This window comes from Esox lucius, chromosome 21 (genome assembly GCF_011004845.1).
Source record: "Esox lucius isolate fEsoLuc1 chromosome 21, fEsoLuc1.pri, whole genome shotgun sequence".
NCBI classification, from domain to species: domain Eukaryota; kingdom Metazoa; phylum Chordata; class Actinopteri; order Esociformes; family Esocidae; genus Esox; species Esox lucius.
Genome location: NC_047589.1, coordinates 11,873,526 through 11,892,818, shown reverse-complemented (window position 1 = coordinate 11,892,818; position 19,293 = coordinate 11,873,526). Strand labels below are relative to the sequence as shown.

At 43.6% G+C, this 19,293-nt stretch overlaps 2 protein-coding genes across 7 annotated transcripts in view; one reads left to right on the top strand and one right to left on the bottom strand.

The window, feature by feature from the left end:
• The window catches only part of LOC105031120 (cadherin-6), a 59,378-nt gene extending 49,271 nt beyond the window's left edge, over window positions 1-10,107 (top strand). For all 5 annotated transcript variants that reach the window (XM_010905371.5, XM_010905372.5, XM_034289404.1 and 2 more), the window contains 2 exons: window positions 428-679; window positions 6,022-10,107. In XM_010905371.5, coding sequence (XP_010903673.1) covers window positions 428-679; window positions 6,022-6,536 — 767 coding nt within the window. In that variant the 3' untranslated portion in view covers window positions 6,537-10,107. The remainder of the gene's footprint in view (window positions 1-427; window positions 680-6,021) is intronic.
• A 906-nt stretch (window positions 10,108-11,013) lies between these two features.
• The window catches only part of drosha (drosha ribonuclease III), a 93,051-nt gene continuing 84,771 nt past the window's right edge, over window positions 11,014-19,293 (bottom strand). The window contains exon 32 of one of the 2 annotated variants that reach the window (XM_010905375.5): window positions 11,014-11,908. In XM_010905375.5, the coding sequence (XP_010903677.2) occupies window positions 11,778-11,908 (131 nt within the window). In that variant the 3' untranslated portion in view covers window positions 11,014-11,777. The remainder of the gene's footprint in view (window positions 11,909-19,293) is intronic. The other variant, XM_010905377.4, reaches the window with a different exon arrangement.

Here is a 19,293-nt window from a genome sequence, read left to right as displayed (position 1 = left end):
CCGGCTATGACGTGCGCCGAACACCACGTCGAGAGGGGTGGCGCGCGTCCTCGTTACAATAACTTCTAGAATAACTAACTCTAAAGTACCTATCTGACTTCTAGCTTTTGGTAGCATTCTTAGCATTCTGTGCCTCTATAACAGCCAGTATGATTGACTAATATCTTATCTAACTGTAACGTCTCTCTTCAACAGACAAAATGGTTTGACTTATAAAGTGTTAAATAAGTCTCTCTACCATAGACACTATAGCTAACACGTCTCTCTCCAACAGACAACACTACTGACTTGTATAATATCTTACTAAGACGTCTCTCTCCAACAGACAACACTACTGACTTGTATAATATCTTACTAAGACGTCTCTCTCCAACAGACAACACTACTGACTTGTATAATATCTAACTAAGACGTCTCTCTCCAACAGACAACACGGCGGGTATCCTGACCAGACGGAACAGCTACAACCGGCTACAGAAGAGTACCTACCTGGTTCCCGTGGTGATCTCGGATGGGGACTTCCCCATGCAGAGCAGCACCAACACCCTGACTGTGAGGGTGTGTACCTGCGACCGGGAAGGGAACATGCAGCTGTGCAACCAGGAGGCTCTGGTCCTCACAGCCGGGCTCAGCACTGGAGCCCTAATGGCCATCATTATCTGTGTCATCATTCTGCTCAGTGAGTACCGTACAATTAAATTGAATTGAAACAGCTTTATTCTCCACATCAATTTTCTTTTTCATGAGACGCAAGAGGTTTGTTTGAAACGTGGCTTATGCGCATGCACGTTGACATAAATAACATGAAATAAAGAAGAAAGAAATATGATACATCTTCAGGGGATGTCGACTTAGGCCTTGTCCTATTCTGAACTCTGTCAGGCAAACTCGCTGTTTACTTATTTGTGTTCTTCCCTCCATCTGCACCGAGCTAGAGAGAGAATACAAATCCATACAACACGTCCTCTGTGACAGCTCAAGCTCGTCTCAGCTCAAGCCTGTCTCAAAACCCTGTACATCAGTGAGCGTATCCACATATCCACACCACCAACCGTTCCCAACAGACTGTAACTACCCTTCAGAAAAACAGGATAAACACAGGAGGGAAAAATAACCGGAGTTACACAGCCTTTCTTTGTCTTGTTTCTGACATGATGGTTTTCAATACATTCCGGGAATTTCCTATATGTGCTACTTACATTTAAAAGTACTGATTAATTCAGTTCTACTCTGTTGACTGTTTCCTGCTTATGCTCCTTGGTTTTTCCCCCGTTAACTTAACACTGACGGAAATGTTTGTAAAGTCATGTCAAAATCACACCAGTAATGGCTGAAAGTGGCTCAGTGGAATATGGTTTTCCATTGCATCTCTAATTATACAATACCTGACAAGGCTTTATCACAGCATCTCTACATATAAGACGAGAAGGAGAAGAAAATGTAACTTTACTTTGATAGCTGTACATTTTTTAAGTTACGGAAAAAGTATTAATGGCATGCAGATTATTTAAAACAAATTAGATGCTTTAAAATTAAGCCTTCGATAAGTGATATCCTGTCTTATCTCATGAACAATGTAAAGTGTGTATCAATAGAATACCAACTGTGTAGATGTATACTTGATTATGGACCTGCATTAATACCATTTTTAAATGTTGTTTATATTGCTAATATACTGTAAGCCAGACTGTCAGGTATCATCAACAAGAGCTATGGCTAGAGGAATGTTTTTTGCAGAAATTCTCAGTGTGGGCACACCAACATTGGTGAAAGCTGAATGCAGACCTCGATGCAAAATGAGTTTGACATCCCTGGCCTAGACAAAGCAAGTTCTAGGTGGATTCATCCCTGTTCCACTCCTTTAAATTAACTTATTCATGTATGCAAATACACCATACACTTTCAGTCAAAGGTTTGGACACAAAGATCTCATTCTCATTCAAGGGTATCTCTCTAGTTTTACTATTTTCCACATTGGAGAATTATAGTGAAGACATCAAATCAGTTGTAGTTGATTTGTTGAATTCATTTTAATGCGTTTGAGCCAGTTGGTTGTGTTTTGACAAGGTAGGGTTGGTATCAAAGGTGGGAACAAGTCTTTTTTTTTTTACAAGTCACAAGTGAGTCTCAAGTCTTACCATTCAAGTCCCAGATCAACTCCCAAGTCAAAATTCGCAAGTCTGAGTCAAGTCTCAAGTCCTAAACTTTGAGTTTCAAGTCATACACAAGTCATAGTGTGCTCTTCACCACATTTTAACAAGAATAATAGTTATGCATGTTACATTTACACAAATCATGAATGTTTTACACACACACACACACACACACACACACACACACAGTGGGGAGAACAAGTATTTGATACACTGCCAATTTTGCAGGTTTTCCCACTTACAAAGCATGTAGAAGTCTGTAATTTTTATTAAAAGTACTCTTCAACTGTGAGTGACGGAATCTAAAACAAAAATCCAGAAAATCACATTGTATGGGTTTTAAGTAATTAATTTGCATTTTATTGCATGACACAGGTATTTCATACATCAGAAAAGCATAACTTAATATTTGGTACAGAAACCTATACCAAATATTACAGAGATCATATGTTTCCTGTAGTTCTTGACCAGGTTTGCACACACTGCAGCAGGGATTTTGGCCCACTCCTCCATACAGACCTTCTCCAGATCCTTCAGTTTTCGGGGCTGTCGCTGGGCAATAAAGACTTTTAGCTCCCTCCAAAGATTTTCTATTGGGTTCAGGTCTGGAGACTTGCTAGGCCACTACAGGATCTTGAGATGCTTCTTACGGAGCCACTCCTTAGTTGTCCTGGCTGTGTGTTTCGTGTCGTTGCCATGCTGGAAGACCCAGCCACGACCCATCTTCAATGCTCTTACTGAGGGAAGGAGGTTGTTGGCCAAGATCTCACGATACATGGCCCCATCCATCCTCCCCTCAATACAGTGAAGTCGCCCTGTTCCCTTTGCAGAAAAGCATCCCAATGCTTCACGGTTGGGATGGTGTTCTTCCTCCTAACACAGCGACTGGAGTTTAGATCAAAAAGCTCTATTTTTGTCTCATCAGACCACATGGCCTTCTCCCATTTCTCCTCTGGATCATCCAGATGGTTATTGGAAAACTTCAGACAGGCCTGGACATGCACTGGCTTGAGCAGGGGGACCTTGCATACGTTGCAGGATTTTAATCCATGATGGCGTAGTGTGTTACTAATGGTTTTTTCTTTGAGACTGTGGTCCCAGCTCTCTTTGGGTCATTGACCAGGTCCTGCCGTGTAGTTCTGGGCTGATCTCTCACCTTCCTCATGATCATTGATGCCCCACGAGGTGAGATCTTGCATGGAGCCCCAGACCGAGAGAGATTGACCATCATCTTGAACTTCTTCCATTTTCTAATAATTGCATCAACAGTTGTTGCCTTCTCACCAAGCTGCTTGCCTATTGTCCTGTAGCCCATCCCAGCCTTCTGCAGCTCTACAGTTTTATCCCTGATGTCCTAACACAGCTCTACGGTCTTGGCCATTGTGGAGAGGTTGGAGTCTGTTTGATTGAGTGTGTGGACAGGTGTCTTTTATACAGGTAACGAGTTCAAACAAGTGGAGAACAGGAGGGCTTCTTAAAGAAAAACTAACAGGTCTGTGAGAGCCGGAATTCTTACTGGTTGGTAGGTGATCAAATACTTATGTCATGCAATAAAATGCAAATTAATTATTTAAAAATCATACAATGTGTTTTCTGGATTTTTGATAAAAAAATTATAAAAATTACAGAACTCTACATGCTTTGTGAGTAGGAAAACCTGCAAAATCGGCAGTGTATCAAATACTTGTTCTCCCAACAGTATATTATATAAAACGTTCTATTTCCATGGAAATACATGTGTAGCCATGAGAAAGACATCAATATGATAACGAAAAAAATAGATTAGTGCAGTGCTCTCTCTCCGGATATGCTCTAGACACTTAAAAACAGTCCTGCTATTGCGTTATCATCATTTATTAAAAGGTACATCAAAACACCTGCTACTGACCTTCAAGTAGGCTTATAATTTGAACAACAATAAAGGATCACTATGGGGTGCAATCCTCTCTGTGTGTGGTTACAGTAGGCTAACGTATGTCAATGGTTTTAGGTACAGCAGTATGGTCAGACAGGATTTAGTCTACCAACTGACTAGCCAATTGTAGCTCAATCATCGGTGCAATGATCACCTTCCCGCAGAGTGACTGTGGAGGCTCATTGATTTGTCGTAACGTTAGCCTACAAATTGACACTAGCAAAGTTATATATTGCTATTGGCTATATTAGCCAAAACTTACCGTTCTTTGGACACTTTCAAATGTCGAACAGTTGGAAGTTGTCGCATCTGCGTCCATAATTTTCCAACCGTATGTTTCGCAAGCTGCAATCGTTTTTTTCTTGACTGCAGCGTCTTTCTATAAATAATAATAATTTTGGGTATCATAATTCCAACGGCTCCGCATTGAATTCACCCGCCGACGTTCTTCTGCTCTACCACGCGCAACTTTTTCTCCGCTGGCACAATTTGATTGGCTACTGTCGGATTTAAAGTAATTTTGTATTTTTTTCAAGTCAAGTCTAAAGTCATCATATTTGTGACTGGAGTCCAAGTCATGTGACTCGAGTCCACACCTCTGGTTGGTATACAGAAGACCATCTTTATGTCATTACTGTAGTAGTCTATATTATGTCAAGAACTGGTTAAATAAGCAAAGAGAAACAACAGTCCATAATTTTAAGACATGAAGGTCAGTCAATACAGAAAATGTCAAGAACTTTGAAAGTTTTATCAAGTGCAGTCGCAAAAACCATCAAGCACTATGATGAAACTGGCTCTCATGACGACTGTCACAGGAAAGGGAGACCCAGAGTTATATAAGATGTTACAATGTTACACATGTTCATTAGGGTTACTAGCCTCAGAAATTTGCAATTGACTGCACTTCAAATAAAGGCCCAAATAAAGGCTGCAAAGAGTAACAGACATGTCAACATCAACTGTTCAGTTGAGACTGCATGAATCAGGCCTTCAAGGCCCAACTGCTGTAAAGAAACCAATACTGAAGGACACTAATGCAGAAGACACTTGCTTGCGTGAAGAAATACAAGAAATTTACGTTAGCCTGGTGGAAATCTGTCCTTTGGTGTGATGAGTCAACATTTTAGATTTGAATGCCCTGTCTTTGTGAGGTGATCTCCCAATGTTGGGTTTCTTTGCTGGTGACTATTGGTGATTTAGAATTTAAGGAACACAACCAGCATGGCTACCACAGAATTCTGCAGCAATTCGCCCCTCCATCTGGTTTGCACATTTTTCACAGGACAGTGACCCAAAACTCACAGCGGTCTCCACAATCACACTAACTCATATGAGTTTGGGATGAGTTGGATCGCACAGTGTTGGAAAAGCATTGCAATTGACTACCTCAATTGGCTGGTTTAGTGAATGCTAAGACTGTGGATAGCTGTCATCAAAGAAAAGGATAGCAACTTTGAAGAATCTAAAATATAAATTTGTTTTGATTATTATAATTTTTTTGGTCATTACATGTATTCATGTGTAATTTCATTGCTTGGATGTCTTCACTGTTATTGTACAATGTGGAAAATAGTAAAAATAAAGATATGAATGAATGAGTAGGTGTGTCCAAACCTTTGACTCAGGCTATGCACATCTTGTACAGGTTTGGTTTAAAAAGAAAGACAATTATATTAAAACACCAGATGCAATAAGAACATGTACATACCATAACATTTTATTGAAGTGAAAATTGATGACAGAGTAAATGTCTGCATTGTCTGAAATACCTTATTGGCGGTGAAATGTATGATGTATCTTGATCCATTACTTGATCCATAACTGTTGCATTCATTATAATTGTATGACATATTTAAATTTAGTTGAACAATTTCATTGAATGTTGCTACATTAATATGTATCACGTCAGGCCCTGTCCGCTCCAATCTCTGTCTTTCTGTGTCTCTTTAGTGATCGTGGTGCTTTTCGCTGCCCTGAGGAGGCAGCAGAGGAAGAAGGAGCCTCTGATCATCTCCAAAGAGGATGTCAGAGACAACGTTGTGAGCTACAACGACGAAGGAGGCGGAGAGGAGGACACCCAGGCCTTTGATATCGGCACACTGCGCAACCCAGAGGCTACGGAGGAGAGTAAACAGCGCAGGGACATTAAGCCAGAGACCCTGCATCCTCCTGTCCGTCGGACCATGTTCCTCCCGCCGGCCCACAGGGACAACGCAGACGTCAGGGACTTCATAAACCAAAGGCTCCAGGACAATGACCAGGACCCCACGGCGCCGCCCTACGACTCCCTGGCCACCTACGCCTACGAGGGGAGCGGCTCGGTGGCCGAGTCCCTGAGCTCCCTGGGCTCCATAACGACGGAAGGAGAGCAGGATTATAACTACCTGAGCGAGTGGGGACCCAGGTTTAAAAAACTATCTGACATGTACGGGGGAGAAGACAGCGACAGCTGCCGGGATTCTTAACAAGAGCGTGGGAAGCTCGTAGGTGGGGAGCTAAAGGAAACCATACCAACAAACAAGCAAACAAACAAACACTAGCTAAAGTGAACTTAACTCCCAGTGCTGGTGAATGTGGGGAAACAGCGGAAACAAAACTAAGAGGACACAAGGCAGTATTTGGCGGTGCTCTTTTACCGTGCTTGATCACCGTTGATCTTTGACCTTTATTGAGGACCAAGGGGACAAGGCTCGGTGCATCCTGTCAGTATTATTTGTCTCTCGGCAAAGCACCACGGGAACCCTGAGGAAAACTGGTTGTCAAGAAGACACTTCTTTGTATATGACTGTACAGTGCTCTCTGTACAGCAGGCCTCACATACACTATAACCCTATAAACAAACATACTTCTCTATCAAAAGCTGCCTGCAATGGAGGGATGGACAGGAAGGTTGTCTTTGTGGAGAACTTGACAGACAGATGCCTACAAATTGTTTGTTGTTTCTGGAACAAAAAAAGCTGTATATTGTGAGATATATCTTAGCTTGTGTGTGTGGGTATCTGTAAATCGATACAATCTGCTGTACAGTTTTGTTTTATCATATTTCTAGCATCACATTCACCCCTTTATTGCACCGGCTATGAACTGTATGTGCATTGTTCTGTTGAGGCCATAAGGAGAGACAGTGAGGTCTGACTATAGGAAAAGTGATATATTTCTATGCGTACACTTAAAATGGCTGCCCGTCCAACCATTAAGGCATCATTGACTAGAACGGGGACACTTCTAATCACTCCATTTCTATGGACTGGACATCATGCCTGGCTGAGTCATTAATGATACCCGATCCGCCTTTCCACATATTCTGCATACCAAGTGGCAAGTTATTCTGTTCATAGCGTTATACATTTCGTACTAAGTTACAGAGGACTTTGGCCAAAAGGGTTTGGTAATCGATTATGGTTGCTTTACCTCGCCACTCTCTTGCAACTCCTTGTTTCGGTTCCTGTGAGCTCAATTGTGGTAGAATGCCGGAGTGCATTCTTTATGTTACCTAAGGATTCAGGTTTAAACTTCCTGGTTTAGTTTAGTTTGATAAGAACTAGAATGGCATTTTATTTGTCCTCCAAAGCAGACAAACATCTTGACATCGACTGCCCTGGGTCCTCTGGGAGTTGAAGCAGGACATTAATCACAAATACATTATCACAAAATAGGTAGAAAGTCAGGGTAAAATCATAAAATAATAACTGATTGTACACTAAGTAATATGTGGCCATTTGGGGAAAAGACTTTGAGGTACAGTGTGTACTCCATCTGATGTAATGTCCATTGCACTTTTACAATAAGGTAGCCTTTATAATCTTTTATAAACCATTTATTAAGAGTACCGTATTGTAAAGCATTAGTCTCATGTCTGCTTAGTGGATGAACATATGCCTATAAAATGCCACCACAGAGAGTTCTGGTAGCAGTGTGTGGCTTTCTATTAACTAAAAAAGTAGTTCCCATTGAACATTAATGCTTCACTCTGTTTTACTTTGAAATGCTGATCTTTCTTTTCAAATGGATACGTGATTAATTAGAGCAATTGATTGATGGTTGACCGATGACCATACGTTTGTGGTCTGCACACTGAGGCAAAGTCCAGTGTCTCAGGTCTGACATACTGGGAGGGGCGCTATTAAAAATAATCGTACATTTAAGTCTGTGAGAAAGGTCCTTTGACATAAGAGGCACAGAAAAATACAATATTTGAATCCTGAAATGGTTTGACATGCAGTGTACGTAAAATTGAGCATTTCAAATGAAGCGACATCTAAATGTCCAAGGCCAACACTGACAAATTGAACAGTAGTAGCATTGCATAAATACATTGACCCCAATCATTGTTATTTTGCACGAGTTATGAACAAACAGCTTTGATATTGTTTGGCTGATAAGAGGAGGAATTTATGTGGGAGCAGTCAGAGGTCAGCAGCAAATCAAGGGGAAAAAAGCCCAGGCTTGTATCTCAAATGGCACCCTATTCCCTGTCTCAATCAGTGCACTATATAGGGAACAAGATGACATTTGGGATTCGGTTGTGAAAAAACAGGCAGTGGCCTCTCCATACTAAAGGCCAACTTGAGAAGACGGATGACATTTATCAGGCATTTCAAAAATAATAACACAACCGACATAATTGCCATGACAATGGTGATATTACTTTACTCTCTCCGTCTGCAGCTCTTAGATTTCAGACAAATCACAACTTGATATACTATTCTTCTGCGAAAAAAAAATAATTACTTTCCAAATTCTCGTGGATTTAAACAATATTATCATTTGACACAGGTTGAGGTAGCCTGGACAATCGTGAAGAAAAAATGTATACCACCATAATATGCTGAATTTGTAACAAGCAAGTCTAACAACCATTTTTTTATTATTGGCCATTGAGCACCCGCTGTGTAAGTAACTGTTTGAGATTGGGAGATGTTATTCTGGTAAGCTTTTGGCCCTGAGGGGAAGACATTTAGTTTAAATCAGAAGGGAAAAATGAGAACAGAGTTCATTAGCCCTCCCCCTTCAAGGGGTCAATCTGGGATTGTTTCATCTATTTCCTCACTTTAATACAGGATGTCAGCTGTGTAATATCCCCATAAATACATGTTTATATTTGTAGGGATATCTGAATCTATTGTAATCAGAATCATAGCTTTTGCATTACCATAACTCAGTAATCAGATAACAATTGCTTACTTTTCTTTTAATAGGCTTTTGAAGACCAAAAGTTCCATCAAACCCGATTTCATGAATCATAGTGCTTTTGGACTTTGTCAAATAAAAAATAAAAAAGTGTTTTGTCAATGAAAGGTGTTATAAATGTTTCCGCAAACATATTTTCTGAATTTAAAAGTTGTTCAAGTAAATGTTATCTGATTACAATACTTCGGGCTGGTGACGTTACAGACAATTTGTTTTGTAGTCTCGTAGTGCCCAAACTCTGGGCGTGAGAGTGGCACAACAGCAACTGTCTTCCTTTCCACTCTGGACAAGAAACAGACTGCAATATACGATGCAGTCATCCTCTTTCTAAAGATATGCTAGCTAGGTTTGTTGGGTGTTGAACATGTTGATGTAGACAAGGTTAGCCTGAAGGTTGACTCTGTGTTGTGGGTAACTGTGACTGACCAGTCTATGGCCGTGTCCCCATTATCTTCATTTTCAGAAGTGTGCACTTGCACACTCCCTCTGATGGATTAAGAAGCATAGGAACAATGTATTCATTGGCCCGAGCTAGTTTCCAAGCTCAACTTCGTAAAAAAACAACTTTAGAAAATAGCATCCTGTTAAGGGATGAGCCACCTCTCAAGCTACAGATTCTGGCTCAGACAAGGCGAACATCCTAGAAGGTATGCAAGTGCACACTTTAGGAGGGTGGAGAACTGGGATTCAGCCTACATTGTGTTAGTTTGGAATAATTCTATATGATGCAGTAGTATAAAGGGGCTCTGTCATGACACAGCACCCATTCACCCATCTGCTTTGTACAACGTGATTTTTGTACTGAATATTTATATGACTCCACATAATTAAACATCTTTAAAATGATACACATCCTCATTCATTCTCTATGTGTAAGCGCTGGAGTGTTTCAGATTCAGAAAGGATATGGTGACCCAACACTTTTGTGAACATAATAGGAAGCAAGGGGACTTTTCTGACCACCATCCCCTTTGAAAGCCTGACTAAACAAAAAATAAAACAGACCCTTACCTTCACCTGGCTTTTTCAGAAACTAGGGGTCACTGATTTGTAAATGGGGTCGTGAAGCAAATCAAAGAAAAATGTGTTTGCTTGGTTCCTAAAACTGGGTTTATATAAGTAACCTCTGTTAACTGCTAAAAGCAGTTGTAATAAACAGCGAGTTCTGTTTACCTCCTTGAAAAGACTCCCAAGAATTATAGTTTCCCAGAGAACTGGACCAGTCAGTTACCCGGGGGTGGGGGTATAACAAAATACCATACACTGGTGACTAATGATCTCAGTGTTTTCCTAAACTTACCAGAACACTCGAATGCTTATTAAACCCTCCTTCCTGCAGATTTAAGCTTTGTTAAATAGTTTCACACGGAGAGTTGCAAACTGTCATAACTCCAATTAAGAAACTAAACATTGGTCATTGCATAATCAATTGTCTTTTACAGGCCTGAAACTTCTGGAACCCCCTACCATGACCCTAAAATTAATCCTAGTATTTAGCACATTTTAACCAATTCACAAAGACATTTAACAAATTGGAATGCACATCAATTGCTACATGTGTTTGGAATGACGTTAGCCTGGATACTAAGTACTACTCTTTTTTCGATGGTGTACATATGTTGCAATTCAAGACAGCAAAGTGGTTAAATAGCATGAATCCAGTGGCTACTCAACAAATTCATTATTCACTAATTACACACAATCTATAATTAAGATCTTCAAAAAAATGGCAATCGCATTTGGACAGAGGGTAATTTTTTTTTGTTTTTTTAATTGTTAGAGTAAAAAGCAGCAGATGCAAGACAGATGGTGGCATTTTACATCATATTTAATGTAATTGAATCATTAACGCTTTGCCTTCATAATGTGCAAGTGATAATGCCACCACTTCTACCACCACGCGATTTGCTTTCAGACAGTGATTCTGAGTACTCCTATCAATAGGACCTCTTTCACCATTACAACCAAACCAATAAACATACCAAATACCTTTATTAATATCAGTTATTCTCAATGTCATTTGCGGTATACATCGGAGAAAAACAACATTTAAAACAAAGCCATTCTGTCGTCGAACCGCTCATTATAGTCATCGACATGATCGACGACCGACGGATTTGGTTTAAAATCTCAATGTGCATAACCAACGCAAACGCATTAAGACCTAGGCATAGGAGCTCAAAACGACGACATACGTGTACACAATAAAAAAAAAAAAGAAAGACGTGAGGCAATTTCAGCGTTCATTGAATAAGAACGTACAGACTGTAGACTCATCCGAAAAAGGGTGCCCTAAAAAAAAAAATGTATATAAAAAAAAAACCTGACCAGGCATCAAAGTCCTATGAAACACAGCAACCACACACTGTTCAGGGGGGTGGGGTTTGCACTTTGGAGTGTTCGAAAGTTGTTGATCCCTTGGCGGTGTGGACATCGTCACACTTCAACATCGTTCACCTCAACTGCTAGAGGAACTGCTCTGCGTCCCTCTTGATTGGCCCCGGCGAGTGGCACCGTTACTTCCTGCCGTCCTCCACTTCGTCTTCCTCCTTCTCTTGGCGCTCTCGCTCTCGTCTCATCTCTTTCAGCTCCTGTCTGTATTTCCGCTCGATGAAGCGCTTCTGATGAGCCATTTGAGGGAAGTTATCTGGGGCAGGGAGAGGTAGAGCGAGACAGAGGAGAAGAGAAAGGTGGCCCGAAATAAAGGAGACAGAGACCAGGGAACAGACAATATCCGTTCATGACAATTAGACAGCGATTCGTTGTCTTTAGAAGGAATATAAACATGCAGGCACACTTTCTTGTTGTCATTTAGATATTAATTAGTGAAACACGGCCGACATTAAAAGCACTGAACGGCCCTATTACCTCGTTATTTTCTGTATTAATGTGAGCAAAATAAAATGGAATTCGACAGGCCTCATTTGATGTCATTGTGATGAGAATGGGATCTGATAAGCTAATTAGAACAGAACATCTTCAAATGAGATCTGTAATAAGGAGAACAGAAAAGGAATGTTTTAAAGCTGATAAGGCGTGGCGCCGCGTACGTCTCAATTTAAAACCATAGGCACGAGAGAATGCCCGGTCTTCTGTGTCAAACAATTTAAGTCACAAATTTAGATGGTTTCGATTAGGACATCATGAAAAAACAACAGGCCGTTTACTTGCAGACCGTGCTTGTCCTCTACTCCCTGGTATTCCATTATAGCCCTCACACTGGCTCCAGAACCTGACCCACTGTGCAGGGGTCGACCTCAAGTGAGACAAACACTCGCGGCTGGTGGCCAAAAACCTATTGGTTTTGACCAGAACCAAAATGTGCTATCGACTTCGCGAGTGGCTGAATTTCCACTTCAAGCTGAACAATGTGCCGCCTCAGCTCTTCGAAAGAAAACCAACACCATTGAAACCCAGGTCTGTTAAACTGTCACTCCGCCATGTCGCTCCAGCGGAGACCAAACAGTGCCAGAAATGTACAGCCAAACACGTCTCGTTCAGCACTGAGAGGCCAACATCTAGTCAGCAAACATATTCGTTGAAATAACACTTGATGAGCCTTGGAGAGGGAAAGGAAGAAAAAAAAAATCTGACACAGCGCAGTTAAAATATGGAAATCACTGGCAGCCTTTCATTCTGGAGATGACATACAAGATGAGAATACCATCACTCGGGAGCCAGAGACGGAAATGCTCCTTTGGTCATTTGCATCGTTTACCATGCAGTGGCACGATAAGGGGGAGGCATTGGAGATGGAGGCTCTTAAACGTTACAAGGCTTCTCATTTATTCCGAATGCTCCCGTCAGGCTGCAGAGGACCGAACAGGGCCTGTGTTGTGTCGTGCCACTGCACTGAGCAAAGAGACGCGCTGGGAACTCTGCAGTCCGTCGTCGTGTAGAACATCACCTTTGAGGAGGCGTGCTTGTGCATACTAATCAACCGTCGTTAGTACACTTAGTTTGGGCCGAAGTCTTTTGTTAATTGACAATGCAGCAATTCCTTTCAAGGACAGGGTTTGCGGCTGGCGGTCTTCAGAATCTCAATGCGGTGCTTTGGGAGAGCGGGCTGGAGTTTGGGACCTTGGTAACCGTTGCGCTCCGTGTGCCGCACAACGACCGACACTGATAGGAATGTACCTAGCAACAATAAATTCTCACAGGGCTCCGCAGGAACACACAAAGCGCATACACACACGCACACACACAAAGCGCGTACACACACACACATATTACAAAACGGCATGCTAATTGCGCTTATGAGCATATAACCCGTTTAACACCCCATCCGCTAACAAAATCCAAAACATTTACAGTAGCTAAAAATCTCAACAACAGAGCGCGTCCTTTATTAGGACAGCTCTAAAACAGATCCTGCAAGATCTATCACCTGAAGCCCGCCTACACCCAGTCTGTCTGTTACCCAAAACCAACACGCCGTTCATCCATGTACCTTTGATTATCGGGAGGGGGGGGTTACTTCCCTGTCCGGACGGGAGGGGCGAATAAATAAAACAGAAAATGGTACGTCCACGTTCTCATCCACCCACTGAACCCTCCATCCAACCAGCCCTATGATTCTGCACTGTACTGGCGTATTCGCACAAGCCTTCGCCCTGAGTTGAAGGGTTTAGTGACAGCTGAGGAAAGAGGATGCATCGCCCCTCCCGTTTTTGCCGCCGGCCTAATAGATGGGAGGATGGCGTCCCAAACGACACCCCAGTTCCCCCTTGCAGCGCAGTGCTTTAATCTGGTGGGCCCAGGGGCGCAGGTGAAAAAAGTAGCGCACCATAGAGGGAATAGGGTGTAGCCTGGGACAAGCGCGCACTATTTCCTGCCGTATTCAGGAGAAGAAGAAACAGCATTGTTTAGGAAACACACAGCTGCAGGGGTGATGGAGATAAAGGACAGAGAGAGAGATGAAAAGAGAGGGAGATTATTTATAATAACGGGCAGAGCATAATAGAGAAAGAGAAAAAGGAGAGAGCGATAAAGAGGGAACAAAACAATCTCCGGCTGCTCTGAAAAGGATGAGTGGCGCGTTGATAAATGGTTAACTCGTCTCGCCATGTATATTTCATGTTCCCCGACCTTTCGGGGGCCGAGGTCTGTTGCCTCGGTCCCTCCGGTCCCTCCTCGTTCTCCCTTTACGCCTACCTGGCAGCCTCGACTATCTGTTAGCACCCCTTCTCCTCCCTCCCTCCCTCCCTCCCTCCCTCCCTCCCTCGCTTCGTCTCACTCTCTAATTCAGGCCTTGGTTAACATTTAATTCTGCCTCGACAGATACAGACAGGAGATTGTCAAAATGAGGGGCCATCAAATAATAAAATGAGAATAGCCAGAGCCACCAGCGGATCTCTACAGTGAAGTGAAACACCAAATATTGGGCCCATTTCTCTTTAATGAGCCCAGAGCAGTCTATGTGAGGGCTGAGCGCAGTGCCTTTTCTCACCTCTCTACGGTTATGTTGCATGTCAGGGAGAAAAGGAGACGAAGGAGGGGGTGTAGGTTGGCGAGGGTCGAATGAGAAGTTCAATTTCAGCCTAAAGCGGCCCGAGAAGGCCTTGAATAAAACATGGTGAGGACTTCTGACGGACAGAATCCTAAATCACTGTGGGGACGGTCAGACCTGCTGTAACACTGTGGGGACGGTCAGACGCGCTGTAACACAGTCAGATGCGCCGTAACACAGTCAGACGCGCCGTAACACAGTCAGACGCGCCGTAACACAGTCAGACGCGCCGTAACACAGTCAGACGCGCCGTAACACAGTCAGACGCGCCGTAACACAGTCAGACGCGCCGTAACACAGTCAGACGCGCCGTAACACAGTCAGACGCGCCGTAACACAGTCAGACGCGCCGTAACACAGTCAGACGCGCCGTAACACAGTAGGAACAGTCAGACGCGCCGTAACACAGTAGGAACAGTCAGACGCGCTGTAACACAGTAGGAAGAGTCAGACGCGCTGTAACAGTAGGAAGAGTCAGACGCGCTGTAACACAGTAGGAAGAGTCAGACGCGCTGTAACACAGTAGGAAGAGTCAGACGCGCTGTAACACAGTAGGAAGAGTCAGACGCGCTGTAACACAGTCGGACGCGCTGTAACAATGTAGGAACAGTCGGACCTGCTGTGACAATGTAGGAACAGTCAGACCTGCTGTGACAATGTAGGAACAGTCAGACCTGCTGTGACCATGTAGGAACAGTCAGACCTGCTGTGACAATATAGGAACAGTCAGACGTGCTGTAACACAGTAGGAACAGTCAGACCTGCTGTAACACAGTAGGAACAGTCAGACCTGCTGTGACAATGTAGGAACAGTCAGAACTGCTGTGACAATATAGGAACAGTCAGACCTGCTGTGACAATGTAGGAACAGTCAGACCTGCTGTGACAATATAGGAACAGTCAGACCTGCTTTAACACAGTAGGAACAGTCAGACACGCTGTAACACAGTAGGAACAGTCAGACCTGCTGTGACAATGTAGGAACAGTCAAACCTGCTGTGAGAATGTAGGAACCGTCAGACCTGCTGTGACAATGTAGGAACAGTCAGACCTGCTGTGACAATGTAGGAACAGTCAGACCTGCTGTGACAATGTAGGAACCGTCAGACCTGCTGTGACAATGTAGGAACCGTCAGACCTGCTGTGACAATGTAGGAACAGTCAGACCTGCTGTGACAATGTAGGAACAGTCAAACCTGCTGTGACCATGTAGGAACCGTCAGACCTGCTGTGACAATGTAGGAACAGTCAGACCGGCTTTAACACTGCAGGCATACCTATAGAATGCACCGCGGCATGGGCCCGGGTCAAAAGTAGTGCACATAATATGAAATAGGGTGCCGTTTGTGATGAAAACGGTGGACGCACGCCGACCAACTGCAATACCCAGACGGTTAGATCATTGTACATGTATAATTGGGCCCACAACACAGACATAGGCTTGATCCTGGCAGGGAGGAGAACCCCATTGTAGCCAGGCTGATCTGAGGCCATGGCGAAAAGTCTCGGGGAGTTATTAAATATCTCAATCGCTCTATGGGCAGGTGTTGGTGGATCTCTCACTCTCTCTGTAGGTAGGTAGCTTTATTACCAAGAGGAAACAATCCACCAACACAGGCCCGTGTCCTCAAACGGCACCCTATCTCATACGTAGTGCGCTTCCTTCGACTAGGGCCAGTGAGAATTTGGTGGAAAAGCAGGGGCACGAGGTGGGGGTGGGGTGGTGTGAGGTGTTATGATGGGGACGCCGAAGGCGGCTCTGTACCGTTTGTTCTTTCTGGAGAGGATGCAGAGGAGGCTTGCAGGGGAGATGATTTTAAATGAACTGACCTTTTCGGGAGGCACCGCTAATCTAGTCGCATGAAACGGAAATTTATGAGGAGGGAAATGTTCATTTACTAGCAATGAGCATCTATCAATCACCCTGACAGAGGGATTACACCAGGGAGAGGTGTGGAAAGAATGAAATCATGGGAGGAAGACTAGAAAGGGGGACAGAGACCCAGGGGGTGAGACAGAGAGTGAGAGATTGCCTCTTCACACCTCCAGAAGAAAAAAAAGTTTCATAACAGCGTGGGTTTGAATGCCCAGAACCGTATCAATCAAAGGCAGCTAGGGGCCTCATGTACTGGGCCAATCAAATCAAAGCTTTGACCTTCTTGACCTTCCCTGATTCTTTTTTCTGTGCTCAGGCAACCCTAACTCAACGCAGCTAGCCACTAATCAGTTCAGGTATGGAAGCCCAATTTGTGCCTTTTGATTAATGTGTTGTTGGTTGGGGTGGGTAACTAACGTCGCTTCGCTCCACACACCACCTACTGGTCAATGTCATGCTGCTAATCCCATTACACACGAAGGAAGGAGGGGGTGGAGTTGACAGTACATGAAGGCATGGAGATCAGGTTCCAAAAGCCTGCAAATTTTACCTGCCAGCGAGTAAATGCAACCTTACTAATGCTAACAAATCTGTGCTGAGAAACGGCCAAAGACTTAAAAAGTAGCAAAACTCCAGGCCGTCCCTGCCAAATGGCACCATATTCCCCATATAGTGAACTTCCCTTCAATTGAAAGGTCTTTAAATATAATGTGAACATGCCCCTGACTGCTGCATCAGTGTCTCACCAACGCCTCCAAAGAAGGCTGGCAGGTTCCGGAACCTTCCGGGATCAGCCAGCAGTCCTGCCCCGACATAGGTGCCTCCTATTGGCACGTCATCGGGGGAGATGCAGGACAAAGAGAAGATGTGTCATGGCATGTTGCCCTCAATGACGCACTGCCCAAAAGATGCGAGGAGGATGAGGAGAAGGAGATGGGTGGAGAGGCTGCCATTGCAACAACTGCCAGCACCCATTTCTCCTGAACCACCACTAGCAGGCCCCACTACAGATGCCGTCGCCTCTCTGGGAAAGAGGTGGTTTATTTTTATTTGATACATCTCTCTCCTCCTCCCCTGCCAATTCTCTTTCCTTTAATAATACATCCTCCAGGGCCATAATCACCTGTCCCCGTTCCCTGTGACTATCCCCATTACAACAGACATTGCAGCAAATAGGATTTCCCTTACTCGAACTATGCTGTGGTACATGCTATTTGGCGATTTTTTTTCTTTTCTTGAAGCAATTGGGATTGTTAGTGAAGTAGTGAAGTCTAAGGCCTTTCATCAGCTTTAGGTCAACAGCAGAGGCTGGAGCTACGGACGGGATTCTTCAATCAAGTATGTGTTTGTATTTCAACAAGACAGACTGTTTGGCAAGGAGACACGTTTCTTCTTTTGAGTCAAACTGAATCCGTCAGAAATCAGCCTGGTGCAAAAGCAGCCGAGTAGACAGGCCATACTGCCGGCATGGCACTAGACTACATTTCAGAAGAAAAATGTCACATGACAAATACCGCACCTAACATCTTAACTACATATATAATAGCACGGCTCTAAAGAAACTTCTACGTCAATACTATTTTTGCTGTGGCTTTGGACTATTTTAAGAACATTTTACTAGGTATGTTGTTCCTGTGCCGAATTTCCACTGGTGCTTTATACCGGTACCAGGGCTACACCGGTAATTTGTGCTAATGTTGGCTCTATACTTTCCTGTTTCGACTATACATTTGGTTCCAAAGACTTAAGGAGGGGCTCAGGTGGGGAGGGAGGAGTAAAGTATCAACGCGATTTGGTAAGTAAGTCGAAATATTTCTGGTAGTAAAATAAAATAAACAATAACGCCATGCTCAGTTTGTTTACAAAACAGCATTTGAACTTGAGTACTAAAACTAATTTATTCCTCAAACTCCTGCGACCGGCTTGTGACACTGCAACTAAACCAGTGTATTCATTGTTCAGTTTAATACTGCATTATTTTGTCAAAACTATCTAGCTCTAATAGAAGGATTTGTGGGAATTCTGAGGTAATTTTGTGTTATAGGTTCTGGAGACTACGTCTCAGTCTCAGCGCTACGTTTTTCTATCGAGTCAATGGCATCGAGTCTTTGCTTCCCTGTACTGTTTGTTAGATCGGATGAAAATCATTATGAGAAGCCTAAAGCAAACCATTTCACATCACTATTCGAATAGCACAACACACCCAGTTTACACAGCACGTAACGTGTCACCCCCAAACCCTGCCCAAAGTCTTGAAGTCCGGGGCTTGGCACCAAGTGAGACCCGGGCTACTCGGCCACGGCCTAGTGGCCGACTGGCGCTGGCCTGTGTCTGTGCAAACAGAACAAATTCTGGACTTGAGGGTAAAACACCACTGTTTGGCACCAGTGGAAACGAGGCACAACTGTAATATTGCAGTTTCTTTCTAGTTTCTCAAGGTATTTCGGGGGACTATGTGAGCACATACGATATTCTTTGCTAAGAAACAGAACTAAGTTGGCGGGTCTCAAAGGGACAAGTCAACGGGTCTTTCACTGCACAGCTCAAGGACCAGGGCCACGCCCGACCCATTCGTCCACTGGACAGCTCAAGGACCAGGGCCACGCCTGATACAAACGTCCACTGGACAGCTCAAGGACCAGGACCC